General features: G+C 47.9%; 2 protein-coding genes across 4 annotated transcripts; one reads left to right on the forward strand and one right to left on the reverse strand.

The window, feature by feature from the left end:
• Positions 1-107: 107 nt before the first annotated feature.
• On the reverse strand, positions 108-5,784 carry SNX12 (sorting nexin 12). Of its 3 annotated transcripts, none has more exons than XM_041485424.1 (5): positions 5,516-5,784; positions 3,933-4,006; positions 3,355-3,450; positions 2,345-2,469; positions 108-1,895 (listed from the first exon to the last, which is right to left on the reverse strand). In XM_041485424.1, the coding sequence occupies exons 1-5, from the start codon at positions 5,628-5,630 to the stop codon at positions 1,793-1,795; spliced, it is 513 nt and encodes a 170-aa protein (XP_041341358.1). In that variant the 5' UTR covers positions 5,631-5,784; the 3' UTR covers positions 108-1,792. The 3 variants fall into 3 exon arrangements, with proteins under 3 accessions (XP_041341358.1, XP_041341360.1, XP_041341361.1); XM_041485426.1 differs by having other exon boundaries at positions 5,534-5,783; XM_041485427.1 differs by lacking the exons at positions 3,933-4,006; positions 5,516-5,784 and adding an exon at positions 4,896-5,188.
• A 231-nt stretch (positions 5,785-6,015) lies between these two features.
• FOXO4 (forkhead box O4) lies at positions 6,016-27,504 on the forward strand. The gene is given in 4 exon segments (XM_041485422.1): positions 6,016-6,233; positions 6,235-6,457; positions 16,774-18,003; positions 22,235-27,504. Coding segments are annotated over 3 exon segments (1,527 nt in total). The 5' UTR covers positions 6,016-6,141; the 3' UTR covers positions 17,986-18,003; positions 22,235-27,504.
• Positions 27,505-27,654: the final 150 nt, after the last annotated feature.

The raw sequence follows: 27,654 nt of genomic DNA on the forward strand, positions 1-27,654 counted from the left end.
CCCCGCCGGTGCCCGCTCTGTCCCGGCAGCTCTCCCGCCCCCTCGCCGGTGACCGCTCTCTCCCAGCGGTTCCCCGTCCCGGTAGCCCCCAGGACCAGGCAGACAACTGGCTTCACAGTGGTTTAATGCGAACGGCACCGGGACGTTACACTGGACAGGGTGCAGACAGCTGGATGGATGGCAGCCCCGCGCAGGGCAGGGGAAGGAGCCGCCCCGAGCGCGACTGGCGGCAGCAGGAGGCGGGGACCGAGCCCCTCCGAGGCCACGGCCGCCTCCACCGGCACCGGGCTCCGCGCTGCCCCATGGCCCTTTCCGGGCCGAGCCAGCCCCCGGAGCAGCTCCCTCACGCTTTCAGCGACTTCTCCCCAAAAGCCACCTCTCACCCAGCAGTACCAGTTCCTCACCAGAAAACAGAGGGGACGTTGGGAAGGCCTCGGGGAACACGCCTGGCAGGAACAGGAGGGCATCCACTCTGGGCCTGTGCTCCAAGAAAGGCTCAACTGTGCCACAACAAAGTGACCAAGCGCTTTTAAACCAGCCAGCCTTGACCTGAGGAGCCCCCGAGCTGAGGGCCAACCTCACTCATCACAGCTGTGGCAGCTGGGGGAGCCTCTAAAGGACACTTGTGCTGCAGCAAGTCACAGCCTCATTGTCCCCTCAAGCTCTGAACACTTCCCTGACCAGTCGTATGTTCTCACTTCCACACAAGCAACTGCCTAGCTCACTGCAGAACAGGGGAGAACACACAGAGCCATTGCCACTTCTCCTGCTTTGTAAGCAATGTCTAATCTAGGACTGACTTCCCATTTTCTGCTGTCCTTTTCTGGAGAGGTGGCCTCACTCCGGGTCCCACTGCTGGGCTCCTCCAGTGGCAGCCATCACAGCTGCATCCTACAACGGCTCCCACCAGCCTTCTCTTGCTCCTCCTCAGCCAGACAGTCTGCTCCTCCCAGCAGCTGGGGCCCAGGATAAGGTCACTAGGCTCAGCCGAGGAGGGTGCTGCAGGCAACACCAGCCCAGCAGCCCATGGTGCAGCAGGCTGTGCTGTTTCTTAAACTCTGGGCCAATGCATCACAGCACATGTGGCTACAGCCCAGACTATCCCATCTTCCACGTGCCAAATGGCCCACAAAGAGCATCATGAGAGCACATGGGATGGAAACCCCTCGAGCTGCCAGCAGCACCTTAGAAAGGAAGGGGCACAAATACACCAAATAGGTCTGTAATTCAGGAGGCTGATAGCAGGGTTTGAGTAGGTGTTGGGTCTCAGCACTTCCAGACAGTGAAGAATGGGGGTTTCATGCAGGGTGAATGGGGTGGATGACAGACTGACACACCCAGGCACCTACTCACTGGTTTGGATAAACCTTACTAAAACTCTAATACCTGATATAATCACTGACCAACATGACAACTGCTATTCTTCAAAGTCTCCTGCAGAGATGCTTGGGGCTGCACAGACAAGGGAGTGAAGGTCATCTCTTATCTTCCTGTACAGGGAGAGAGGCAGCTCCTACACCAGAATGCCATTAGCAAGTTCCTGCTCCACACCTATCCACATCTGCCCCTAGACATGGGATAACACACTCACTTGCATAAATCTTCACATCTTTAGGCCACAACCACAGCCCAGTAGAACAAACTGCTGCCAGTTACAAAAGAGGAAAATACTGAACAAACTGGGAGGTTCAAGAGAGGAAAAGCTGGTTCAGAGAAGACAGATTTAGTGTAAAAATAAATGTCATTTTTGCAGGAGGGAGGGTGGAATGGAGGAAGACAGTGCCAGGTGCTCCTACTGGCGCACTTTCCCTGGGACGTAATTCCTATCAATAGTCTCCTCTTGCAGGAACATATGTAAGCAGCGCTCGTTCTGTGCCAGTGGGTGTCCAGCAATTCTGGAAGAAAATCAGATGTGGAGGTTAGCACAGCTGCCTCCAAGACCCCCACGCCTCTGCTGTGTGCAGGAGGGAGTCAGGCAGCCAGCTCAGCACACCTGCACCGCGCTCAGCCCAAGGTCACGCATCGCTCTGCAACGGGACCAGGAAGAGGTGTTTGAGCACAGGCTGTTCCCTTCCAGGCCGTGCCCTGAACCAACAGTACCATGCTGGTGGGTCCCTGTAGCACAGCTGTTCTGCTAATACTCACTACGCTCTCAGGAGAGAGCACAAAGCACAACCCCCACTCAGGGCAGGACTTGCTCCAGTTCCAGTTTCATTACGTGGCTGCAGGCACCACCCTCCAGCACTGGCACCTGCCAGAAGCAGGTCAAGACTCTCACAGTCAACCCACAGCCCAGCAGCAGCTAAAAAGGCAGCACACAGCAAAGCCAGGACATCAAACTTACTTGTTAATAAACTGTTCTAGGCCCTGTCTCCGCTCCTCGATGAAAGACTCCTCAAAGATGCCTTCATCTCCTCGGAAGGGCAGCTGTCGTTTCAAAGCTTTTCCAGGCAGCGGTGGCACTACAATCTGAAAGCAAAGAATCACCCCATGAGCAGAACAGCCACCTGCAAGCAGACATCCTTTGCTGTTTGATGCTCATCTCCAGTGCCATCACATGCATAGAGAAGAAGGCGCCCACTGTCAGAGACAGACTACGTTTCATGTCTCTAAACGCTTTGGGATGCTTGGCAAATGCCTGTGTGTATGTTTGGTGGGAGGGGCAGATCAGGGCTTGTGAAGGGGAGACAGTGAAAGGTTCCACCCCCCAGCCCAGAGCCAACAGCCCAGGCCGGGCAGAGCTGTTCATCAATCACACACTGTGGGTGGTGCTAACCCAGCCCCTGAGTGACCAGAAGCTCCACCTTGGGAGGGGATCACAAAGACCCTGGGCTTAAAAGCTCCCATGAGGGACTTGTCTGGCTGCTGCATTCTCCCAGAGTTTCCATCTCACCCATGCTGGAACCCTAGGAGTTGGTAGCTATGTGTGTTTTTCTGTACCTTTTCTGTCTTTCTCTCTCTTCTAATCCTCTTTCTGTGAAACTTTTTTGGGTAACATATCAACTTAAGGTTTTAAAGGTTTCTAAGTCAAGCAGGATAAGTTTATCCTAAATTAATAGTAAATTAATGCTAACTAATGTTATAATAAGTGTTTTATAAGTGTATTTACTCCTTTGCCAAAATTTCTTATTTTTGCCAGAGAACTTTTGTGCATTTGTGACCTCTTGAGAATATCTGGTTGGGATTTCTCCTTGCACCAAACTAGAGTAAAGGAAACTCAGTTTAACCCCTAGATTTAAGTATCTGGGCTGCAACATCCACCACCACAGCCCCACTTCTGGGAATCTCAACATTACTGCTGCAGCTGTTCCCACATCCTGGCTTAAGGAATAGGGAGGTCTGACCAGGCCTCACCTTACTGTCTCGCTCCAGCTCATTCTTCAGCCACTCAAAGTCGCTGTATCGTCTCCTCACACACGACTCCTTCAATTTGAAGATGGGGAGGTTTGTCTGGAATGAAGCAAAGCAGTTTATTTGCAGGTTGCTCTGGAAGCCACGCGTGTAACTGAAACCTGAAGCTGCAGTGAGAAAATCAAACCTCCTGAGAAGGACTCATGATTGGAACACCCAACTTCCTTATTCAGGACAGCACAAACACCAAAATCCTTCAGATCCAAGCAAGCCTGTCTACTCAGTGCCAGCCATTCCCTCTCCCTTGAGTGACTATTTCTGGAACACACCCCCTTCCCAGGGGCACACACTGCAACCACTGCTGACAATATGTCTGTCAGGAGAATGATTTTTTTTCCCCATCCCCAAGTTTACTGCATTTTGAAGAGATCTACAAGAGAATTTTGCAGCAGCCTGCAGAGCAAAAGAACATCTGACATGACACTGGCATCTCCATTGAAGAACTAACTGAGGAAATCTTGCCCCAGCAACTGTTCAAGGCAGACCTCATCTACAGTCTTCTCCCAAAACAGAGCACCTACCCTAACAGGCTTTTCATGCCCATCTTGTGTCACTAGAGAACGGTGCAGCAATTCTTCACCCTTCTCCCCTGCCACTGGAGTCAAACAAATGACAGCTGCATTAACTTTACCTCATCAACACAGAATCATTCCAGGAACTGAGGTAACAAAACCTTCTGATGGACAGCACTCAGATATTACTACAACACAATTAACTGTTCTTATGAGGTCTGTGAAATAAACCCAGCTGCTTTCAGAGCATCTCTGCTGGTTTCAGTGGGACTAAGAGGTTCCCGTTGCCACCTGCAGGCTGATGGGAGCCAAGCACCAGAGCAGAAAAAAGCAAACACCAATTCTTCTGAAAGGCAGAGGAGACTGAGCAGTTAAATCACACTATAAGCAAAAGTCAAACCAGCACCACAACACATGCTGAAGGGACCTTGTTTTAGGGGAAGCTCAGTTTTACTTTTCCATCTATCAGAGCTGTGAAGGGGTTCCCAGTTCAGCTCGTTTAAGGCCCAATGAAGAGAACCTTGCTCAGCCTGCTATGCACACTCCTAGGCCAGGGGCTCTTGGCAGAGCAGCCAGCATGCAGTGTGAGCAGTCCCACGTTACTGCCACCCAGCTCTCCTCCCCTGCCTGAGATAAGCAGCTACGTGCAGCCATGCCCTGCTCAGCAACCACCCAGCGGGGCTCTCCAGAGGGAACGGGCGCAGGAGCTGCTGAGGCAGCACCTCCCCGTCCGTGCGGGCAGCAGCCCCCGCTGGATGCCGAGCGAGCCCATCGGCTCTGACCTTGAGCCCCGCAGGCGCGCTGCTCGCCCCAGCCCGGGGCTTCGCCTCCTCCGCCCCCCGCTGCTCAACAGCGGCACCGCCCCAGCCCTGCCGTCCCTCGGCCACCGCGTCCCGAGCGCTGCCGCCCCTCCCCGGGCCGCGCTCCCGCACACCGGGCAGCCCAGCCCCGCAGGCCCGACGGGGGCCGCACCCGCATGCGGAGCTCGTAGCTCGTGTATCTGGCGCGGCCCATGCCCACGGTCTGCGGGTTGAAGATGTCGATCTCGAGGAAGTTGCTGGGCGGCCCGTACGCGTCCGTGAGGTCCTGCGGCTTCGCGTTGAGGCGCCGGGTGTCCGCCACCGCCGCCTCCGACATGGTGGTGGTGGTGCCGCCGCCCCGCCCGGCCCGCCCCGCCCGCTACCGCAGCCCGCCCCACCCGCGCATAGCCGCACGGGGCCCGCCTGCCGCCTACATAAACCGGCAGCTATCCAGGGTTCGGGGCCCCGCAGCCGCCACCCCACCCGCACATCGCAGCACGGCGCCCGGACACTGCCTGCATAAAGCGATCGTTATCCAGGGTTCGGGGCCGCTCAGCCACAGCCGTGACAGCGCCGCCGTGCGGCTGCCCGCTGCATAAGCGCAGCGGGTATTCAGCCCGCGGGGCTCGCTCGGCCGGCCCCGGAACCTGCATGGCAGGTTTGCTCCCGCCGTTGCTCCGCGTCGCCTGAGCTGTCGCGGCCGGGCCCCCGTGGGACAGGGCACAGCCCGAGGCTGAGTCGGCCGCGCTTAGTGCCCGGCTGGAAACCGGGGCGTGGGGCCAAGAAACCTACACAGGGACTGCGTCATACAGTGTTGCCAGCCCCGGACGCTGTACAGCGCGGCGAGCGCGAGGCCCCGGAATATGGTTTCCGCGACTCTGACGGGCAGATCGGGACGCAGATCCATCACGCCTTACGCCAGGGAGTGTCCCGGAAATAGGCTCCCATCCGTGACGGGATGGCGGAGGCAGCAGCGCTCTCGGCCCGACTCGGAGTGCCGCGGCGCACTCTGAGGCGGGTGGAGGAGCTGCAACTGCCTCGAGGCTGCCGCCACCACGCCGCTATCACCTCCCCGCCATCGTGGGGGGGACTAGGCCTTGCAAGTTATGTAAGCGTCGCCCGCCGCGATGCCCGCTGGGAGCTGTAGTCACATCAACGCACCGCCTGCCACGCTCACCCGTAGTGGGGGCACGCCCCGCCCTCCGCTGCAGGGGGCGCTGGGTACTGTAGTCCGCGGGCTATGTCTGGCTGCCTGCTAGCGCCCCGGCGGGACTACCGCTCCCGGCGTGCCCTGCGCGCGCAGGCGCGGGGAGCAGCGCTGCTCCCTGGTAAACAGAGCGGCGCGGCGGCGGCAGCGGGCCCGGGGCGCACAAAGGGGTGGCGGGCCCGGCACTCCCGGCGGGGCTGAGGCGGCGCCCATGGCGGAGCCGGCTGGGGCCGCGGCGTCGCCGGACATCGACCCTGACTTTGAGCCGCAGAGCCGCCCGCGCTCCTGCACCTGGCCGTTGCCGCCCCGGCCGGGCCGAGGGGGCGCGGGCGGGCGGCGCGGCGGCGCGGAAGGGCGGCTCCCGGCGCAATGCCTGGGGCAGCCAGTCCTACGCCGAGCTCATCAGCCAGGCTATCGAGAGCGCCCCCGAGAAGCGGCTCACGCTGGCGCAGATCTACGAGTGGATGGTGCGCTCCGTCCCCTACTTCAAGGACAAGGGTGACAGCAACAGCTCCGCTGGCTGGAAGGTGCGTGGCGGGCCGCGGCGGGGGGACAGGCCTTGTGTGCCGGGGCCGGGCCGGGCGAGGAGCGGCTGCGGAGGCGCCTCCCCGGGGCCCCGGCCCGCCCCGCGCTCACCTGTTGCCGCTGCTCGTCTGCCGTCGGTGGCAGCGCTGCGGGGTGCCCGCGCTGCGGAACCGGGGCTTCAGCTCTGCTCAAAGCTCCGGGGTCTCAGACCCAGCCCAAGGTTCGGCTGTGTGCAGCTGGAGCAGCTGCTGGGGCTGGTTGTGGCACGGCATTGCGAGGCCGCCCCTTGCGCTCTTTGCGTTTAGAAACTCTTCCAGGAGAGAAGGGACACATTTAACAGGCTGTGTCCGAGTTTCTGTGCCGGGTAAAGCCTCGGCTGGAGGGTTTTTAATCGCAAGGCCGCAGTGCTTTGTCACGTGGCTGTGTTAAAGCTCAGTAGAAATAACTGTGTCATAGCAGGCGTGCTTGGCTTTCAAGAAGGTCTCTTGAAAAAGGGTCAGAGGGTCCTGTTTCCAGGAACGTGATGGGGGCCTCTGCTGGAGTTTGGAAAAGGGAAAGCAATATTTTGCTGTAAAGGCTCAGCAGTGTCTTCTCTCGTTCTGAAAATAGGCGTGTGGAGAGCTGTGTTAAAAGAGCTCCAGACTGTTTCATTTTTCTGCCTGTGGCGACCTTGTGCTCCCTTATCTTTAGTCTAAAGAATTCTAGCAGAGAGAAAGGGAAATGTGAGAGCTAGCTTGCAAAATAGCCCCTCAACCTGTCCTGATGTATCGGGGTGGATGCCATGGAGACTGGACTCTGAAGAGTGTGATCTGTTGCTCTCTCACTACAGACTGGAATTACACTCTTGTTTGCAGTATTTATTAGCAGTTCATCCATGCTGCAGTTCTGCAGGAGGTTCAGCCAGCATGGTCTGGGGCTTTAGGCTTCTGTGACTCCAGCCACGTGTTCCTCTGCTTGTCTGACTGAGCAGTAGGTGAGAACAGAAAGTTAATTTCAGACAGTAAATAAATAAATAAACGTCAGTTTCTGGTAGGTTGGCTTTCAGCTGGCTCAGCTCTCTGAAGTGGCACACCACGTGGTGGTGTGAGTGCAAACATTTGCTCCAGAGGGTAGAAACATGGTGAGAGGCATGCAGCTGTCACAGCTTGGGCTGGCACACGTCAATACAAAACTTACCACCTTTCCATTTATGACTTATTGACAGTTCCTAGAGAGTGCATCTAGTTTAACTAATATGAATTGTTTTCTGTTACTTGTGTGTGTAGGTTGGATTCTGCATACTGAGTTCTGATTGGGACAGTGCTTGGGTTTTGGTGTTCTTACTGGAAGTTAGTTCTTTTTGCCTCAGGCTAGGGCTGCTCTCCTGGTCCTGCTGCTCCTGCATGCAGTCATGTTAATTTAACAGAACTGGTGCATTTTCTTGTCAGGAATATGGCTGAGTATCTTTTTGGCAGTAGTGCCTGAGATTAAAGCTCAGTGTGCTTTCTGAAATGCTCCCCAGATACTGTGGTGAAGGTGGAATATAGTGGGATGTCCTGCTGGACTGGATGCTGGAATAAGCACACTTCTGGCTTAATTCACTATGGCTGTTCTTTTGTTATATCCATTCGCATGTAAAGGGACCATCAGCCTTTGGTGTTACTCTGTGTTTTAATAATATGTCACTTTTGGGGCATGTACAGGTAGATTTAAATTCCAGAAGTTCACTTTGAGAATTTGTGCATACGTGAGAATGAGATTCCTGGTCAGATGCTGTCGTAGCTTTTCTGTGATTGACTTTTTAGTGTGGTTTTCCAGCCTGGGAACAGACTAATTCTGGCTTTAGAAGGAGAAGAAAAAGAAACTTTTTGCCAAGAAAGATGAGGGCGGGCAGAACAACTGTGGTGGGAATCAGCCTGTCTTATGATCAGGGCAGTTTAAAGCTCTTGATTTAAGCAGCAAACAGAAAATCATGATAAAAATACAATACATTTTCTTTCCTGCTCGCTCACAAAATCCTGTTGGCAGAGCTTGGCAGGATGTGTGACCATGGAACTTACTTTTAGTCTTTCTTTCTGTTAACTCACAGTTACATGGGTTTGCAAAGAGGTTTTGTTTGTTTTACTGACCTTAGTCTGTTTGCATTCAGATCCCTTAAGAGAAGGGAGGTCAGACATTTCCAGTTTTACAGATGGGGAGTCAGTCAAGTCAGTTCAATTTGACTTTTGTGGACTTGGAACAAAATTAATAAGTGCATATTTAAGACAAACTGGATAAACAAAAGACGTGTCTTCACTTGAGGGATGGACCTGTCTGGTTTTTTTGTTTTAGTCTTGTTATTTTTAGAGCTGTGAAGCTCTGTTCGCATGTTTTGCGGGTTTTTAATTTGTAAAGTAAAAGAAAAACTTCTTGAGTTGTCTTAGTTTTAGTAATTCCTCAATGTTGAGTAAATGATTTTGCATAAAGGAAATAAATGTGAAGCTGCTGTTAAAGGTGGCTGTGGCGTTTTGATGCCTGTTAAGATGGTGGTACGGGTCTAGAGTTCTGGCATTTCTGTCTGATTTGGACAGAGCCAAACTGATAATAGATTTTATTCGGATGTAGTGCAGTTAAATAGAGATTTTTAATTAAGTAATTAAAAGCAATATGTCTTTAAAAGCTGTTAATCTACTTTAGTTAATATAAACTCCATAAACTCATTGTTGTTTCATAATTAATTTAGAGCTGTCCTACTCCACTATACAATTGGGGGAAGTGCAGCTGCTGCAGACTGCCAGGGTGTAACCTCCATGAATTCCGGAAGAATCTGTGTTTTCGAGGAAGATGGAGTTGGCTGTTCCTGAAGTGCTTGGAGCACCTTGTGAAGGACAGATTTGCTGTGTGTGCAGTCTGTCCTTTCCCTGCAGGAATTCAGCTGAAGTTAGGAATTAACCAGCCTGCAAGGCTGAAGTGTCCTTGTAGGGTGTGTTTGGGGCTTCTTCATAATCCTTCCCTGGGTGCTCTGCAGGATGGTCTGGGTATCTGTGGGTAAGAGGATAATTCCTTTTGGGTTTGAGATTACTTGCAAGGGGAGGGTGTTGGGGGTTTGGGGTAAAGTGCAAAAACCCTGCAGAGAAGCAGTTTGTAATAGTTGTTGCATCCGTGGGTATGAGCAAATTTGGCACAGTGAGGAACAAGAAGGACTCATCTTTCTTAGAGAAACAAACTGTGTGTTCTCCCCAAGCTCTTGTCTTTTCCTTGTAGGAACAGAATAAACTTTAAAGTCATCCTTTTCACCCTCCAAAAGTATGTCACTGAAACAAAAATCAGATGTCTCCTGTGTATCTGTGTATGCAACATAAAGAACAAATGATTCTGCACTATTACACTAATTATGGGAAGCTGATGTCACACCTCTGCATCCTGGTGCTCCCTATTTATTTCAAATGTGTGCATGGATATACACAATGTATGTACCCTCATACACATACATATGTATTGTGTGTGTGTATATATATATGCAACAGCTCAAGGAGCTGTATTATGAATTAAAAATTACCAAGTGTTCTGTTTATGTAAAACAGATGTCTAGCTCTTAATCTTTGTTAAAGTGGGCAGCATTTTCCTGAAAAGCCTTCCATTCCAGCCTTGGGTTATGTGCATATTGCATGTAGTTGATATTAAATGTTGACCAGAAGGATCAGGAGACCTGGCTGAGAGCTCAGTCATAGAATCACTTCACTGGCTTTCAGTGCTGGCTCTGACAGTCCCCAGCCTCTCCCAGAGCTGTGGCTGTCTGATCTCCTGGCAGAGCATGTGCAGGGCTCCCTCAGGTTGGAGCTCATCCTGTGGCCCTCTGAAGCTCTTCCATGAAGGAGAATAGGCCAGCAGACAAAAGGAACCCTGTCCATCTTCTGGACTGTTTCTGCTGTGCTGTGGCTGGTAGATTCTGCCAGGCTGTCTTTATGCCTTGTAAATAAATTCCAGTTCAGTAGATAGAAAATCATGTGAACACAAGTTTTGGCAAAGTTGAAAAGTTTGTTTATTGGTGTGCTGACTATCAGTCAGACAACTTTTTTTTTTTGTTGTTTCTTCTGAAGTCAGATCTGCAAATAAGCAATGATAAGTTCCTAAAATAGGCACATTTGCTGTTTATTTATAGCTGCTGGTATGTCTCTGTATCCTTTAAGATTATTTCTTTTTGCTCAGATTTGTCAAAACCTTAAGTTCTTAACTTGAACGACTAAGGAGTCAAATCTTTATCAGGAGAACTTTCTTTAATTTCACTAAGAAACCCTTTACCTGGACAGGAGCATCTCGTGGCAGTGCTGGGCTTATTTTGACTTTTGGTAATGATAATTGCAAGATAGAAAATTACAGAATGATTTGGGTTGGAAGAGACCTTCAAGATCATTTTATTCTGTGTCCCTGCTGTGGGCAGGGATGCCTTCTAATAGACCAGGTTTGCTTCAAGCCACATCCAGCCTGGCCTTGAACACTTCCAGGGATGGGGCAGCCTGTGCCAGGGCCTCACCACCTTCTCTGGGAAGAGTTGCTTAGTATCCAGTCTAAACCTGCTCTCAAGTTTGAAGCCATTCACCCCTGTCCTTTCACTCTACACCCTTGTAAACCTCTGTTCCTCTCCTGATTCCTTGTAGGCCCCCTTTAGTTACTGAAAGGCTGCAGTGGTTTGAGAAGACATTCAGAATATTTCCCTGTCTTTCCTCACTGAGCCAAAACTGAATGGATGCCATAAACCAAAAGGATACATAAAACTTCAGCTGAGCATCTTGGCTCTGAGCAAAGTGTTATTCTGCCCAACCTTCAGCCTGGTGCAGGTTTGTGCATAGGTGAGGCACAGTGTGGAGTCTGGGGGGCTCTCTGCTACACAGAGCCACTGACCTCAGCCTGTGGAGACAGGCTGCTTTCTGTGACTGTGTTGAGAAAGCCTGTGGTGTTTATTCCTAAGTTCACGTGCTTGAAAGGATACAATTCCCATAAAATCTTCTGACACCAAAAATGAAGAAGTATGTGTTCTAAAGTGAATTGGAATAGCGATGTCATTGCTGTCATCACTGGTACATCATTTAATTCCACCTGCTCTCTAACGGTTTTGTAGGTGCTACTCTCTGTTAGTTTTGGTTTATTTTGGTTTCTTGGAAGTTGCTGCCTTGCAAAGGGGAGGGAGGATCTGGCTGTTGGAATCCTGCATAGCTGAGGGTGGGTAGAAACTGCTGGAGTCTTGCCATCACCTCATGTGGCCCAAATGCATTCATGTGGTGTTAGTGATGTGCTTAGTCCTGGCTGCATGGCGATGTTCCCTGTCCCAGCTGCTGACAGCCTAACTGGGTTTCCTTAAAGCAGGGGGGAAATAAAAACAGAAGCTAAATGAGGCTTGTTCAGATACCATACTGAGGATTCCTGGAAACCTGGTGAACACAGGTGGATGTTGTCCATCATCTTTCTCTTAACAGGGTATTTTACCTTTTAATCCTGGTAGTCCTTAAATGGTCTGGCGTAGGTGAGGTGGGAGGAAGGCAGCTGGGCATGGCAAGGTCTTGTGAATGGGAGAATGGCAGAGTGCTGGGTGTGGAAAATGAGGCTGGTGGCAGTGCACAGAAGTAGGACAGTAGGGCAGATGTGGGGTCACCAGGTGTCCTATATTCCAGGTGGAAGAAAACTGATGAGTACTCAGCTGCAAAGAGGACCAAGGATCGCAGTATAGCAACATACAGTTAACCCTGCTCAAAGTGACACTAATAAGCCCTTCTTCTTGTAATGCACTGAAGAACCATGAAATATGAGTTTGTTTTTTTTTTTATTTGAAGCCTTGTTGAGTGTGGTTGTTCCCCTCAGAAGTTGGGAAAGACTCATTTTTTGGTGAAAATTCATGTACTTCATACAATGCCAGTCAAATTACTTGAAGATTTTGCTGCTACTCTTCTCTGCTCCTTGCCAGTTTTTTTCTGGAAAGCTGCTGTGCTGAATGATTATTCCTTGCAGCACAGCTCAGTTTTCCAGTCAGTCCTCAGAGAAGACTGTTCCTGGTATTACTTGTTCCCGCAAGTTTCTTCTGCTCTATCTAATCCTAAACAGCTTTTGTTGTGTATGCCTGCCTGTCTTGTAAATCGCCTCAGTCTTTGCTTTTTAGAGAGCTATGATCTTCTTCTTCTAGCCTCCCACTGAAAGATTACAGAAAGGAAAATGTTCTTCCTAAGATAGAGATCCCCGTCTGCTGAGCTTGACGTCTGTGCTCGTGTGTGCCTTCTGGAAGGGAATTGCTGGGGAAGTGTTTCAACTCCCTGGCTCTGGAGCAGTTGTTTACTTGCTGCTGCAAATCTCTACAAGGAAGACTTTTTCCTGAAGCCTTTGGAGCCAAGTGGCTGAGACAGGCACTGACAAATACAGCAAGCAGAGTGTTCTCCCCTTGCAGCCTCCCAAGAATGCCGTGGCAAATGATAATTCGGCACAATTATATGCCTGGCAGTGGAACATGGCCCTGCACTGGGATGAGACCAAGTTCTTTGTATGCCTCCAAGGCAGTGAGAGTGTAGTACAGGCAGCTGCAGTGATTGTTTTTTTGATTTTTTTTTTCTTCTGTCAGTCATCCTTTAGAGAGACTTTTTGTTAAGAAATTTGATCCTCTGTGGTTTGTAGTTTAAACTACATGATGTTTCCTGGGAGAATGGCCAGGAAAGGAAGGAAGCCACTGTGTCTCCTGGAAGGGTAGCTGCTCTGTCTTGTCTTTCTGAGCATAGCTTGTGCTTGGCCCGAGTGCTCTGCTAGCACAGGCCATGCACCACTGCTGCATGGATGAGCTCTGCTGGGCAGGGCACAAGAGCCTCCTTCTGCTCCTGTAAGCTTCAGTTTTATGGTAGGGAGCCTCAGCTGTATCTACAAAGCTAGATAGTCCCCTGGAAAGGTTGTCAGTGGCCTTTAGCCTTCTGTAGTCACTTCACCTGAGCATTTTCCATGGTATTTGTGGCAGTTGCCCATGAGGCTGACTGGGCAGGACGGTGGCTTGGTTGTGCTACCAGCTCCTGTGGTAATTCCCTGATGTGAGACCAAAGCACTGTTTGGTGCTGGGCAGGATCCACAGCAGCACTAATGTTGCTGCAGAGACAGGCCTGTTTTGATGGTGAGAAGCGTTGCTGTCCTTTAACTGTGGCCAGGAGATTTTATCAAAGAAGAAGACTTAATGTTCTGGTAACTAAGATTTAGGGAATAGTTTGCATAAGCTCCTAGCCGCACTTCTGTGGCTAGTCCGTATATCCTAGTTTGAAGACACAGTGGTTATGACCTAAGGAATGGTCCACCCTTCTTCAGTGTACAATAAATGTCTCTAGCCAAACTTGATTTTTTTGCATACTATCTGTCCTTAATTTCAGACTGGTTTTGTCTGAATGTGGTTTGCAGGAATCATCTTTGATCTATGATGGATTTAGAGACACAGGCTGGCTTTTTTTTTTTTTTTTTTTTTATGGCAATGCTTATCATGCAGCCATAAGTACCACTATAAGATACCTAAATAAATAACAATATCCTTCCCTAAGTAGGGGCTGAAGATGTTCCTAAGGATTTGAAGGGTTCCTGCCTGCACTTCTTCCTTCAGGTCATGCTTCTCTATGATCAAAGAGTTGCACAGTCAAGACCTTGTGTGTTTTGCAGATGCTTAGACCAACTGGGAGCCTCCCACACTGCTGAAGTTGAGCATCTAAAAAGTTAATGTCATCTCTATGTTTTTGGTGTGGGTTGCTTAACATCAAGAAAGGAAATATGTCAGGGTTGCCCGGGTGACTGAACTCTGTTGTTTCCTCTTCTGTCAGGTCTGACTTGCAGGTCTGTGATTATTTTAGCATAATTGATCTGTTCCTGGCTTTCTCAGTGAGCTTGGAGGGTGCTCTCCATGTGTTCGGTGTATTGAATCCCTAGCAGGTGCATTCTGTGCTGTCCCACAGCACCCAGGCTGGTGGGTGCGTGGGTTCAGGTGAAGTTTGGGACACTCTGGGCTCCAGGCAGGCTGGGTCCTGCAGGGGAGTTAGGGCTGGGGGCACTGTGCTGCAGTGCTGAGCTGCTTCCCACAGTCTGCAGGGGAGCTGCAAAGCGATAACTTAGGCATTGCACTTTAGATAACAGCTAACCCTGTTGAAAGAAATGTTCTGGTTTTTTCCTCTGCCTCCAGCTACACATTCTGTTCTCTTCAGTTTTTGGTGCTTGACCCCCACCGTGAGGTAGTTCAAAAAACAGAGATAAAAGAGGCAGGAAGAGTAGTTTCCAAGGAAGGATAAGGCTGCTTTTCAGTTTGCTTTGCTCTCTGAACTGGCTTACAGCGTCACAGATGCTTGTGTTACGGAAGGATGAGAGTTTGAAGATGAGGAAGGAAGGAGTAATACAGCAATTATCTGCTTCTACAGCTTTGCCATTATGTCAGTTCAGCAGTAACATGTAAAATCACTTTGGGACTGTTTTATAAATGGTACCAGGCTTCATTGTGCTCATGTGAATCCTATTCTTATTCCAAGATGTCTTATTTCAAGCTGCTTTTCAACCAGAAATTAGTTACACAAATTGTCTCTTATGATACTCAAGATGCCATCATGAGGTTGCAGGCGGCTACTTTCAGGAGAATAAATGAAGAATTAGTGACAGCTTAGTGGTTCTTATTGCTGCAGCAGTGTGCATTCAAAGTTATGCACATTTACCTGGGAAAAGTGATGGGATTCTTTGGAAATGAAAGCAGCAGCCTTGCAGGAGACAGTACACATCTTGAGTTACTTGTTTCAACACTTGAAGGAAAGTAAAGCTTTGTTTAGAGAAGATGCCAGGCAGGACTATTGTACAGCTATTACTGTGAACAGCTCAAGTAATAAAACTGTGTAAGAGCATTGACTGACACATGTTCCATCAGGCTCTGGCTCTGCAGTCACTCTCCAATTAAGAACATGTGTATTCTTTGATACCAGTTGCAGCAAGCAGCCAGTCTTCTCCAAATCCTCAACAGCCAAAGGTTAAAATGAAAGCTAAACCAGGATGATTGTCAGATCTCCTTCAATCTCCATAAAATCTTTCCACTTTGCCTGTATTGTTTATCTGTCTGGGTCTACTTTTTTCTAGGATAGTACTTTTGGTGAGGTGGCCAAAATTAGCATGGGGAGGACTTTTCCGAGAGGAAAAGGGTGGGGAGAGGGAAAGCAGCAGACAGGAAAGAACTGTGTTGAGAGTTGGTGGAAAAAGATGATAAAAGCACAGTTAATTTGTTCAGAACTAAGAGTATGCATGAAAACTGAAGGCTGTTGTATAACTTAGTTAATATGAAAAAGATGTTGCTCTCGGACCCCTGTTGTGTTTCCAATGCAGCATCTTTTAATCATTTGTAATTTGGCTATCTGAAGAAATTAAGTGCAGATATCAAATAAATTCATAGGCCTCATGGGGAGTTTATGGAGGATCTGTTCAAACAATGAGATCGTTGCTTCCTGATTCTAAAATACTGGGGAGTTTATCAGTTGCAGGAGAAAAATGAGTTTGATGATGGTGTACAGACATGTTAGCTTGCAGTTTTCAGCAAAGCTAAACCAAAAGGAGGGAGCTGGGAGAGGCAAGGAATGTGTGTCTTACCCAGCAGAAAGATGGGAGAGGCTAAAACTGGCATGTACTGTGTGGGAGTGCAGTATCCACTGAACATCTTACCCTGTCAGGAACGTGCACCAAGGAAAGCACACAGCCTCCTTGCAGAGAGAGCCTGGCAGTCTCCAGGATTCTAGGACTCTTGTTCCTTGAAGTTTCTCTCGTTTCTCCAGTTTTGGGGTGGAGATGTTAATGGGTGCACTAAATAGAAGCATTTTGCCATTTCTCTTCACCCAGTCTGTTGGATTCACTGTTATGCTCTGCTTGAATCTCACTGAAAAGTTGCCATATAAACATTAAAAAAATTAGCCAGGCTTATTCTGGGTGAAGGGGTTGACAAATGTGTGTGAACAGCAATAGCTGAAATTCAGGTGGGCTCATGTTGGAATTGCAGGTTGTATTTCAGAACTTGTTTACTTGCTCTGTGATATGCCTATTTTTTTTGCAGATCCTGTATGGTCTTTAAAGTTCTTTTGTGTTAGTATTTTGCTAGCTGAAAACTGCTAGTTGTCATGGTAGCTTCACCCTTGATATTGCAGTGAAACATGGCACTGCTTGCTACTGCTGCAAAGCATGTTCAGACAGAAATAGCAGGTTTTTATGGATAGCTTTTTGTTATAACTTTCTTCTCTGCATACTGTCTGAATGTGTTTAAGCTTGTGAGGTTTCTAGGTGGGAGGTGTGTCAACTGACAGGTCCTCACATTCTGTGGGTTTTCTTTTTTTTTTTTCAGAACTCTATTCGACATAACTTGTCCCTGCACAGCAAGTTTATTAAAGTCCATAATGAAGCCACAGGGAAGAGCTCTTGGTGGATGCTCAATCCTGAGGGTGGCAAAAGTGGAAAAGCACCAAGGAGAAGAGCTGCCTCCATGGATAACAGCAGCAAACTTGCAAAAGTCAGAGGTAAAGCATCCAGGAAGAAGCCTCCTCTCCAGTCTGCTCCAGAATCCTCTGCTGACAGTCCTGGCTCCCAATTTCCTAAATGGCCTGGGAGCCCGTCCTCAAGAAGCAATGAGGACTCTGACATGTGGAACACCTTCCGGCCTCGGACCAGTTCCAATGCAAGCACCATCAGTGCCAGGCTTTCTCCCATCCTGACAGAGCAGGATGACCTCCATGACGAAGAGCTGCTTCCTTCTCTCGTGTACTCCAGTGCATCCAGCAATGTTCCACCAACTGTGACTGAGGAGCTCGAGCTCATCGATGGGTTAAACTTGATGTCTCCCAGCTCATCTGTGCTATCTACCCAGCAACCTGCCTCCAGTGGTCAGATCCAGAGAGATTCCAGCTTTTCTTTGCAGAGCCCAAATGCAGCTGGTCAGACTTTTGGCAACTCCCTGTTTAACCCTGTTGATATTTCACTGCAAGGTTCTGTCAGCCATTTCTCTGCCCCTCAGACCTTGGAAGCTCTTCTGACACCCAGCTCTCCGCCTCCAAGGGATGTTATGATGACTCAGGTGGATCCAGTTCTCCCACAGACTGGTAACAGGATGAGCAGCCGAACTCTTCTGCTTCTGGGTGGACAAGCTGCCCAGAGTAAGATGAGCTCAGGCAATCCACGAGGAAAGCCTGCAGAGCAGCAGGCAGAACCAGTCGGTGCCAGTGTTTTGCCATCAACGCTTCCCATAGTGACATCTCCTCAAAACACTGCCAGCAGCAGTTTGAAGGCTCCAGTTTCTGCAACAACTGCCCAGTCAGTCCAGCTGGGCAGTCCAGTGCTCCTTTCATCTGCCAGCCCTGCTCCCTTGGGATTGAACCAGGACAGGCTGCCCACTGACCTGGACATTGACATGTACATGGAGAACCTTGAATGTGATATGGATTACATAATCAACAGTGAACTCATGGATGGAGGACTGGACTTTAATTTTGAACCTATTCTGCCTACTCCCAGCTATCCCAGCACCTCACAGGCCTCCAACCATACCTGGGTACCAAGTTAACTTCAGGAGCACAAAAAGGTAGGTGTAGTTGTGTAAAATGCTACAAACAACCCTATCTATGATGGTTCCTTTGCCCAGCTCTGTAGCAGTTAAAGGAACATCTTTGAAAGCACAGTAAAAAGCTTTTGGAAGAGTCATGTTCCCTTTTAGGAGGAGAAAAAGCTGTTTAAAGGTAGGTGGATTTAACTTAGTTACCAGGTAGTCAGCTCCTTTATGAAACGGAACAGCAAACTGAATGAAACTCCTGTTGTCTCCTGTCATCCAAGATGATTCCATCCCAGGACATCAGGCAGTGCCTACAGCTCTACAGTTGACATGAGAGCGTGTGCTGATTCCATAAATAAAGACATGCACCAGTATATACAGAATGGTTGAACTGATCCAAGCACACAGTGTGTTTCTACCCAGGTGGTTATTATCCCTGCAGAATTCTCTAGGATGTGTAGTAGCAAAGCATGTCCGTGACATGGCTGGCTGCTTTGGTCTGTGTGTAGCAGGTCACAGTCACTCTTATCACACCTTCTGCCCTGCCCTTACCTGGCATAGCGTCTGGAAAGTCATGTAAGTTGGCTCACCAGCATTAGCTGCTGAATTGCTTCCCATTATCAGAATAGGAAACAGGAGTCTGCAGTGTGCATGAAGTGGAAGGAAGAAGGATGTATTAGTGCTATCCCATGTACTGCAAAGCTGCCTCTTCAGTAATTTGTCATGTTTGCACAAGTAGAGTCAGTTTGGCAAATAGTGTATGTGACAAGACTTTAAAATATCTTTTATTTTTTGAGGTAGTGACACCCCGACTTGAAACATTAAACCAAAGGCAGGGGAAGAATTAGGGAACTGGAGCTGAAGGCCTGCTTCATACTTGGAGCTCATTTAGCTGATGAAAAGTGGACAGACTGGAGCATAGGCTGGATATTGGTTGGAAAGTGGAAGCCTTGCCAAGAATATTTCCTTTTTAGGAGGCAGATATGGTATTTGTTAGTGTTGCAAATTCAACTGCTAATGCTGTTCAGCTGAGCAGGCAGAAGTAAGGGCAAACTGCAGATACTGCTTCATTCTGGGAAGTCCTTGAGCTTCAAAATCATGGGGACAGAAATTATCATCTACTTGACCTTAATACTCTCTTTCCTAGGCACCTGAGTAACTTGGAGGTGGTTTGGACCAGGTGACCTCTGTCAGTGCAGCCATTCTCTACAAGTGTCTTGGGTCCAGACAGACTAAAATGCTGTCCTTTGAGCTAGTGTTACTTAAATCGTGTGAACATATTGATGCATTACTATATATTGAGGTTTTAAACACAATTTAACTCCCCCTTATTCCATATCACATCCCACTGCTTAGGATGTAATTTCTTGGTAGTGTTCTTCTGTTTGTACCTAACAGATCTCTTTATTGTAGGGAGAGGAGGATCAGTGAAGCTTTTCTGTTTTCTCATGGGACTTTTTATAGTGATGTGTGTTAACTGTGCATTTGCTGAATTACTGAGTGTCTGAATTTAAAGATCTTATCTTCAGGTGACATACAGAAACTCGGTTTCGATTACAAATCTCAGTTTCAAAATTTGGTTGACAAACTGTGGTATCCTTCTGTGTTAGGACTGTTTGCAAGTTAGTGACAGAGGCTGTGGCTTTTTGAGCAGTGTTTCCACTGGATATTGTTCTGAGCTTTTGTGTTGGTTTTGTTTGTTTGTTAGGGTTTGCTTTTTTGTTTTTATGCCATGCTAGGGCAGGCCATTATATTTGTGGACTTTTTAGGGATGAAATTTTTTTCACAGAAGTATTTTCAAAGCATATGCAGGTTGTGCTGCACTCCTGGGCCAGGTAGACAAGACCTCTTTTTAAGGCATACCAGGTATAGATTATTTTTTAGGAGTGTAAAGCAGAGAAACTGAGGAATTATTTATCAAAAGGTAGGGTCTAGTACTGTTGAAAATGTGGATATAATCAAGTGCTTTAGAGGAAGAACAGGAGCTCTTGAAAGCAGGGTTATGTTCTTGTTCCATTTTATATTCTATGTGAATTTCTTAATCAAAACAGAGGAGCTACTGATGTTAAAACTCCTGGATTTTCTTTGTTCCACACATGATACTTTCTGGGAAATGTGCTGGGCATGAAGGAGTGAGATCTGGAGCAAGTTCTGAGCCACCATTGTGTTTGAGCAGAAAGCGTAGCTCCCACGTGCCTCTCGGTGCTCTGGTCACAGCAGTGCTGCCCCAGGAGGAGAGGCCACACCCTGCCAGTGTGCTTTGCTTCAAGCCTTTTATTCTGTCCTTCGATTATGTTTGCCTTTTCTGAGTTTTGCAAAGGTTTTCTGTTTCGCCTGTATCCTAGAGTCCATGGAGTGGGGTGAGGGGGAGCTTTTTCCCCAGAGGAGAGCAAGTAATGTGCAAAAGGCTCCCCAGACAGAGAGATTAATCGGGTTTCTAGCAAAGAGGGAGCAGGACACGTGTGGAGAGAAATAGGAGTGTTCCTGGGAAAGAAGGCAGAATGCTTTCTCAACGAGTTACAAAACCAAGTGAGCTGCAGACATCAATGCCTGTGAGGAGGTTCACAGACTCTGTCAGTTGTCCCTTACTGCAGTGAGTTCCTAGGATCCCTGTTTGCAAATCACTGTTCAGGGAAAGCTATATATTGCTCCTGTGTGGCAGGCATTTTCCCTTTCGTATTCTTCCTATTACTCTGCTTTTCTCTGTGTTAAATTCACATTGGCAAAAGCTATTCTTAAGTGATCACTAACATAAAGCTGTTCTGAGTAGTTCTTGTGGGCCTAACTCATGGCCTTCTGGGTCAGTTTTGGGTATAATGCTGAGCAAAAACTGTTTATCAGTTAATCACAGTGATCACATTCTGATTTGAGCAGCCAGAATGAAAGTGAACTGGAGAAATATTTCTCTTTGTAGACAAGAGGATACCTTTAGGAAAGAGCACTTAGCCTTATCTGCAGCATTTAGGAAGATAGGAGCTTGTTGGTGTTACCTTGGTGCTCAAAGCTCCCATGATGTTATCCTCCTCTTGCAAGTTAAATGCCAAAGGGCTTGTCCACAGCTTCACCAGGAGTCTGTTTGAACCCTGCCTGTGTTTCTTTGCATGGACATTAGAGATCAAACATTGAAACTTTGTCTCTGCCCAGCACTGATGCAGCACCCACAAACTGAGCTATTAGCCACAGAGGAAGACAGTCAGCATAGAAATAGAATTGCCTTTTTTGTAAAGTGCTGTAGTTTTTGTCTCACTGGTGAGTGTAAAATCCATTTACTCTTTTGGTGGATATTAGTTAATTATTGTTAGTTATTCAGTTAGACTCCCTATAGCTTCAGAGTCTGGAGAGCTCTTTATCCCTTGCCCAGTTTGGTCTGGATTCATGCTTTTCTTTCTCTATTGAATTCCCTTTGCTCCAAACATTGGATTTTTGTCTGGCAGAACATAAATAAATAAAACCCTCTTAACCTTGCAATTTCCCAAAGCAGCCCATTGCTCTGGCTTCTGTTTTAACGTACTGTCTTTTCTTGTTCAGGGCTGATTCTCTCTTGTAGTTTTTTGGGGTTTTTTTTTCTTTTTCACAGGTTTATTTCATGCTCACTTTTACTGAATGCAGCTGATGAGATGCCCTACATTTATCTCACTGTTTTGCCTTTCAAAGTGGATCATATACCTACAGTGGTTTTATGTCAGTGTCCTAAGTCAGCTTAGACTTATTCCAAGGCTTGTTTGAATGAGTTGTGACAGCTTTATTGACGTGAGGCAGAAGACCTGAGAAGAGATCTTCAGACTTTTGGGGGATTGAGATACCTAAGAATGTTTAATTTTTTGGAGGGTGGAGACAGGATTTCTCTGAGTGAGCATAAACAGTTTGTATGTGATCTTTAAAAGCGTCTTTTACAGTCTTTTCCCTACCAATTGGTATTTGTGGTTGTTTAAGATGAAGAGTAATTTTCCTCTTCCTTGCTGCTTTCCTGCAATGCCTCTGGTGTTGGCAAAGTCCTTCTTTAAACTTCCTTATCTTGCAGAGCCTTGTTGGTGCTGTCAGCTTACAGGAGGAATACTTACTGCTGACTTTTCTGTCTCAGTCCTACTCTGCAGCTTGAAGCTGAGCAATTGCGTCCTCCACTTGACTCTCTGTTGATCAAGATTTCTTGTGGTCTGTTTGTTCTGTAAGGGCAGATTGGAAGTAATTAGCTTCTTATCCATGCATCCAGGATTCCCACTGAAGTGGAGCTCTAACCAGTCACTCTTATTTTTCTTCTTCCTAGTGTCCTTCAGGTTTTGAACATTGGGTTCTGACTTCACTTCCCACCCCAGCAGAGAAGAGAATGGAGCATGTTGGATTCAGTTTCCCTGCACACCATGCCTTGGGCAGAAGGGGCTGCCCATCTGGGAAGAAGGGGCAACCTGCATCTGGCTGCAACAGGAAGAGTTTAAAAATAGTAATCCTGTTATGTGCCATGGCTCTTCCTACAAACCTGACCCTGCCTTGGACCACCTGGAGAAACCCATGTCCAAAGAGGAGCCCTGGTAAAAACCTCGGCCAGAAGACTCTGTGCCAGGCAATAGTGTTTTCCTGTGTGATGAGTTGGGTTTGCTGGAGGAATCTCTCACTGGCTGTCCTCTCTCTGCTACAGCAGAAAGTCTCCCAGTGCCTCGGACTGGTGGAGGACTGGCTCTGCTCTCGCTTGGCTTGCCCCATGGGGCAAAGTAGTTGGACTTTCTGATTAAGCCACCAGATGTGCACTTGGTATCCCACAGACTCACAGAGGAATTGGTGGGAGCTTGTTGGTAGATGCCGTGTGGGAGAAGGGTGTGCTGTTTCAGGGGTTGGTTTCAGTGTGCCCATCACTGGAGCATCCATCAGCGTTCTGCAGGGGAGGGTGGTTGTCGTGGTATAGAAGGCTTCCAGTTGTCCCCCTGGGTGGAACAGGAGGACACTGAGTTTTTCACTGTGCCAACTGAGCCCCATTGAATCAGAAGCATGTTTTGAGAAGTCCCTATGCTGTTCTCAGCACTTTCCTGATACACCAGGCTGCTGTAAAATAAGCACAGGTGCTAGTAGCTGCTTTCTGGGACATAAAAACATTGTTTTGGGTTTGTTTTTGATCTGTCTTGCTACAGCAGCAAAATGGAAAGCCTGGGTGTGGCCTTAACAGAGCCCTGGTTGCTTTTCAGAAGGGCATTTTCTATAGATGAAATATTTTTTTACTAATCTGGGAACTTTCTACAGTGAACATGAAGCCAATGTAATGTGTGTCCCTATTATGCATCTCTCCGTCTGAGAAGGCGACAGTGACAGACTCTTTTTCAGAGCTGTATTAGGAACAAACACACCTGATGTTTGATGATGTGTATGATTGAGGGGAAGGAATTGGCAGGTCCCCGTGGTTTCAAACCACTGTGGGGAAGAGTTGTACATTATTGTAATCTATATGTAAAAGTAGGTGCAAATTACATAGAAGCTTTTCTAAACCTTTTTAAATATATATTATATATTTTAATTGAAAAACGAGATTATTGGATAAAAAGAAACAAAACACATTTGCTGCATCTGTCCCCTTCATACCAGATAACACTACAGTATGGAAGGGGGCAGGCCTAAGGCATTTTGGGCTAAGAAGCTGAAAATGTTGTTGGAAAAGTGGGAAGGGCGTGGCAGTGTAACTGGGGCATGGCTGCTTTCCCCAGAAGAGGCAGAGGGAAGGTGCCTGGCAGGGCATTCAGCCACAGCTGCTCAGGCTGGGCATTCCTGCCAAGCCAAGAGCACAATGGAGGGAATGCTAATCATTAACAGTGCTCAGCTGATCCCTGAGTAGCTGGCCTGCAGCTGATCCACAGGACAGATTCCCTAGTCTGCTAAGGAGATGGTGTGGACTGGATTGTGCTAGATCTGCTGACACTCTGTGTAGCCCTTACCAAGGGCATGATCAGTTGTATTTGGTAGCTCACTTTCATTTCTGAGGGGTTTTGTTTTCTTGCTGAAGCTTCTGCTACTGTTGGGGAACTTGAAGCCTGTAGGCTCACCCTCAGGGGTCCACCTGGGATCCTGCTCTGTCTCTATATTCTTGCAGAACAGAAATTAGGGGTCAAAATATAAATTCAGAGCATTAGTGGCATGTTCCTATCACTGTTTTGGTGCTTGCAGTGGCAGGATCTGTGGGAGACATGGTGCTTTCATGGTGTTCTGGTAGGTTTGGTCTGGCAGAAAGATCCTTTTTGAAGGTGGCTTCAGTTCAGAAAGTTTGTATTATGCAGTGCAATGAGCCACACTGTTTCACCAGCTTGTCTGCTCTGTTTTCATTTTCATTTGAGTGGAGATTGGAACAGGAGTGATCGCCGGGTTACCTCCAACAAGGAGTCTTCAAAAGTCTTATCTACGGCATGCTATGCCATCAAAGCCTTGAATAGTTTGATAACCTTTGTTTTGAAGGCTGCCTTCATGGCCTCCCAGTGATGTTTCAAATTTACCCACAATCTGCATGTCTGGCCACACCTTGTTGTAACAAATAAACAAAAGCTCCTGAACCGAGATCCCGGGGTTTGCACACTTGAGGCATGGATGAACATTCTCACTGGGGTTAATTCATTACTCAAGTGGATAGATATCATTTCACAACACTTGCTGGCAGGTGGCACATGTAAGAATCAGCCATTCTGAGCTGCAGTGAACAGACTGGAGAGATTTTTGTTATTTGGCAGATAATTTGCTACCTTGTTAGCTTGGGTCCTGAAGGGAACTTGATCCATTGATGTACAGAGCAAGTTGAATGGCTGCCCATGATTCACAGCCATGTATCAAAGGGCAAGACACCAGTATGTGTGGTCATGTTAAATGTGAGTCTCTGGCTCGTTTCCCATGAAAATGGAACCCAAAGCAATAGAAAAGACAGTATTAGCAACCAGTGCTCAGACCAGAAATCCACAGTGAGCTGTGTCTGGCTGGGTTGGTCTGTGGGAAAGAGGTGCTGTCTTCAGGCTGTTACAAAGTGTCCCTTAACTGTGACAACACGGGGAGCTGGCGTGATCTCTGTCTGCAGAGAGCCTGGCCCTGAGCTCTCAGGGAGCACCCCAGGGAGATCTGGTGTAATCTCAGCTGTTCACGTCCTTGACCTGATCCTGCTCAAGGAGGTGCAGCACCAGGGCTCATCATGGTTAGTGCTCTAGTGTGAGTTCAGAGAAGACCCTGTCCTTTGAGGAAGGAATAGAGTACATACCTATTTTTTTCTCATATTCCCCTGGCCATACTTCTGGAGATAACACTGGAGATAGGGGCACCTCTGACTGGAGTCCTGCTGTACCAGGTTCCTGGCATTTCTGCCTTTCAGCAGTCTGTACCAGGTGCTTTGTGTTTCTTCAACACAGCAGGAGCTGGCAGTGGTTGAAGAAGCTTGAGAGTGCACTAGTGCTGAGAATGGTGTTCAGAAGACTCGTGGAGTGCTCAGTAAACCGTGAATGTAACATTGCAGCTCAAGCAAGCAACTTATCTTCTTTTTTGTATGTTTAGCAGGATAGCTTGTATTGTGGGCACAGAGGGCAGGGATGCAGAGAATTTGGGAGTTCTACAGACGCTTCATTTTCATAAACCTTGAACTTTTTTAGCCTGAGATACTTTCTCATAGGACAGGAGACTGAAGTTCCTAAACTGCTGCTTGCAGAAAGGCTGTACCTGGCAGGGGGTTGCTCAATACTTGTCCAGTTTTTTGTATTTTTGCCCAAAGCATTTGCTACTTGCTGCTGCTGGAGCCTGGATATTGTCTTGGTGGCTCTTCATGCTGCATTAGCACCACAAGGCCCATACTTTGGGCTAGTTTTTGCTCTAATGAAGGATGGGGATTTTGAGAGCAGCTGTGAGTGGGGTGAGAAGGGAAGGGGCCAGTGACATGGGGAGTGGTGCTCCTGGATAAGTGCCTGCAGGGAGTGGGAAGGGGACACTTGGCACAAAGCATTACTTTAGGCTGTGTTCCTTGTCCTCCCTGAGCTCAGGCAACACGTTTCTCCATCTTCAGAGGATCAAGTGCCATCTTACACAGCATTGAAGCCACCATGCAGCTCAGGGCCACAAAGGATTCAGGTAACTAGGCCCATAGAGCTTAGTAGGAGGCAGACTTGTTGCTTTTATTTACACTTGGGTTTAGCAAATTGCTTGAACTTTCTTTATAATTTAAGCATCTTTTACTTCCAAGCATGTACTTCCAGCTTCATGTGAGAGCTTGGAAAATTGGAAGCTTCTGAGAGCTCTTAATTTTCCTTGCTGGTGTGACTAAAAACATGTCATCCCTATCCTGTGCTGCTTTAAAAACAGCACTCAGATCATCCTGATGAGAGGAATGAAGCATTCCAGAGCCTGGGTGTATTCATAAACAAGAGTCATAATAGAAGCAAGTAGCACTAATCAACTTTTCCAAAAGAAATGCCTAGAAAGCTTTTATGTAGATAAGAATTTGTTAATTTTCTTACTTAGTTGCTTATTTATAGCCACGTTCAAATGCTTCAGGGCTAGCCTTGCTCCAGGATTGAGTAACCTGTGTCTGGTGCCATGGGTAGGAGTGCCTTGGGAGTAGTGTCCTGGACTGTCACCAAAATGTGAATGTTTGGATCCATTATTAAAAAAAAAAAAAACCAACAACAACAAAAAACAAACGCAAAGCAAATCAATCAGCTTTGGGACATGAGCATGTACAGGGAATAGCTTAGGGCTTGCCTCGGTTGCATGTCTAATGAAAAACATGTTCTAATTAATGTGGGGAAAAGCAATAAAGAGGTGACTTCTGAAGCCTGAAAGATCTGTCCATGTGAAGGCTTGGAGCATGAGCTAACCCATCACCACACTTACTTGACCTTCAGCAAAGGGATCCCCTCTCTTCACTAACCTGTGTCTTTCCCTGCACCTGATGTGTCTGTAGCTGATGGAAAGCAGTATCTGATGGAATCAAAATCACTCCTAATACTGTGGTGTAAAGCAGGGAGAAGAGGCAGCAGCAGCTGAAGGTGTAAGAGCTGACAGTGTTGCATTTATGGTTCTTTGGCTGAGACAGTGTTATGGTGTGTGGTAGAAGGGGATGTTCTGGACACAAAAACAGAGCCCTCATTGCTTTTCAGAAGGGCAGTGGTGGGGGACTGGTGGCGTGGGGTTCCCCAGGGTGTCCTGAGAGGTTTGGCTATGTAGAAGACAGGTTAACTGGTCCTGAAAGCAGCTGTCTTCATAGGGCACTGGGGTGGTTCTGTGAAATGGTGCTTCCAGCACAGTGGAGTCTTCACCTGGTGCAATCCCAGGAAAGGTTTCTGCATTGCTAGCACAGATGTCTGCTGCACACAGGGCACCACTACCTGACATAGTTTCCACCACATCCCTTGTGCACTCTTCCACCCATTTCTCACAATAATTTTTTTTAAAATAAATCTCTGCTTTTGTTTGCTCTCTGTAGCAGTGTAACTTCTGAACCATGACAGGCTTTGTTACCATCTGTGCTAGCAAGACTGTAGAATGTGCTAGACTTAGGGGGGAATGTTTGAAAAATAAAAACCTGTAATCCTCTGCTCTGTGTCTCATCCAGTTTGTTCTGTTCTCATGGCAAGGGCCAGCTGTTTTTCCTTGGCCTTGTCTTCTTTCCTCAGCGATCCTCACCTGTTGGGGTCCCCCTCAGTGAATGCCCCTTAGTTGGCCAGAGGCAGAAGGGTTGCAGTG

This window comes from Pyrgilauda ruficollis, unplaced genomic scaffold, assembly GCF_017590135.1.
Source record: "Pyrgilauda ruficollis isolate IOZ18807 unplaced genomic scaffold, ASM1759013v1 scaffold7, whole genome shotgun sequence".
NCBI lineage: Eukaryota > Metazoa > Chordata > Aves > Passeriformes > Passeridae > Pyrgilauda > Pyrgilauda ruficollis.

Excerpts from the sequence above, each read along its gene's own strand:
- SNX12 (XM_041485424.1), bottom strand. The coding sequence starts at position 5,630 with ATGGATCTGCGTCCCGATCTGCCCGTCAGAGTCGCGGAAACCATATTC. Across the intron at positions 4,007-5,515 it reads CTGTATGACGCAGTCCCTGT|TGGCAGGGGAGAAGGGTGAA; the intron begins GTAGGTTTCTTG and ends GTTTGACTCCAG. Across the intron at positions 2,470-3,354 it reads AGCTGGAGCGAGACAGTAAG|ATTGTAGTGCCACCGCTGCC; the intron begins GTGAGGCCTGGT and ends CTTTGCTTTCAG.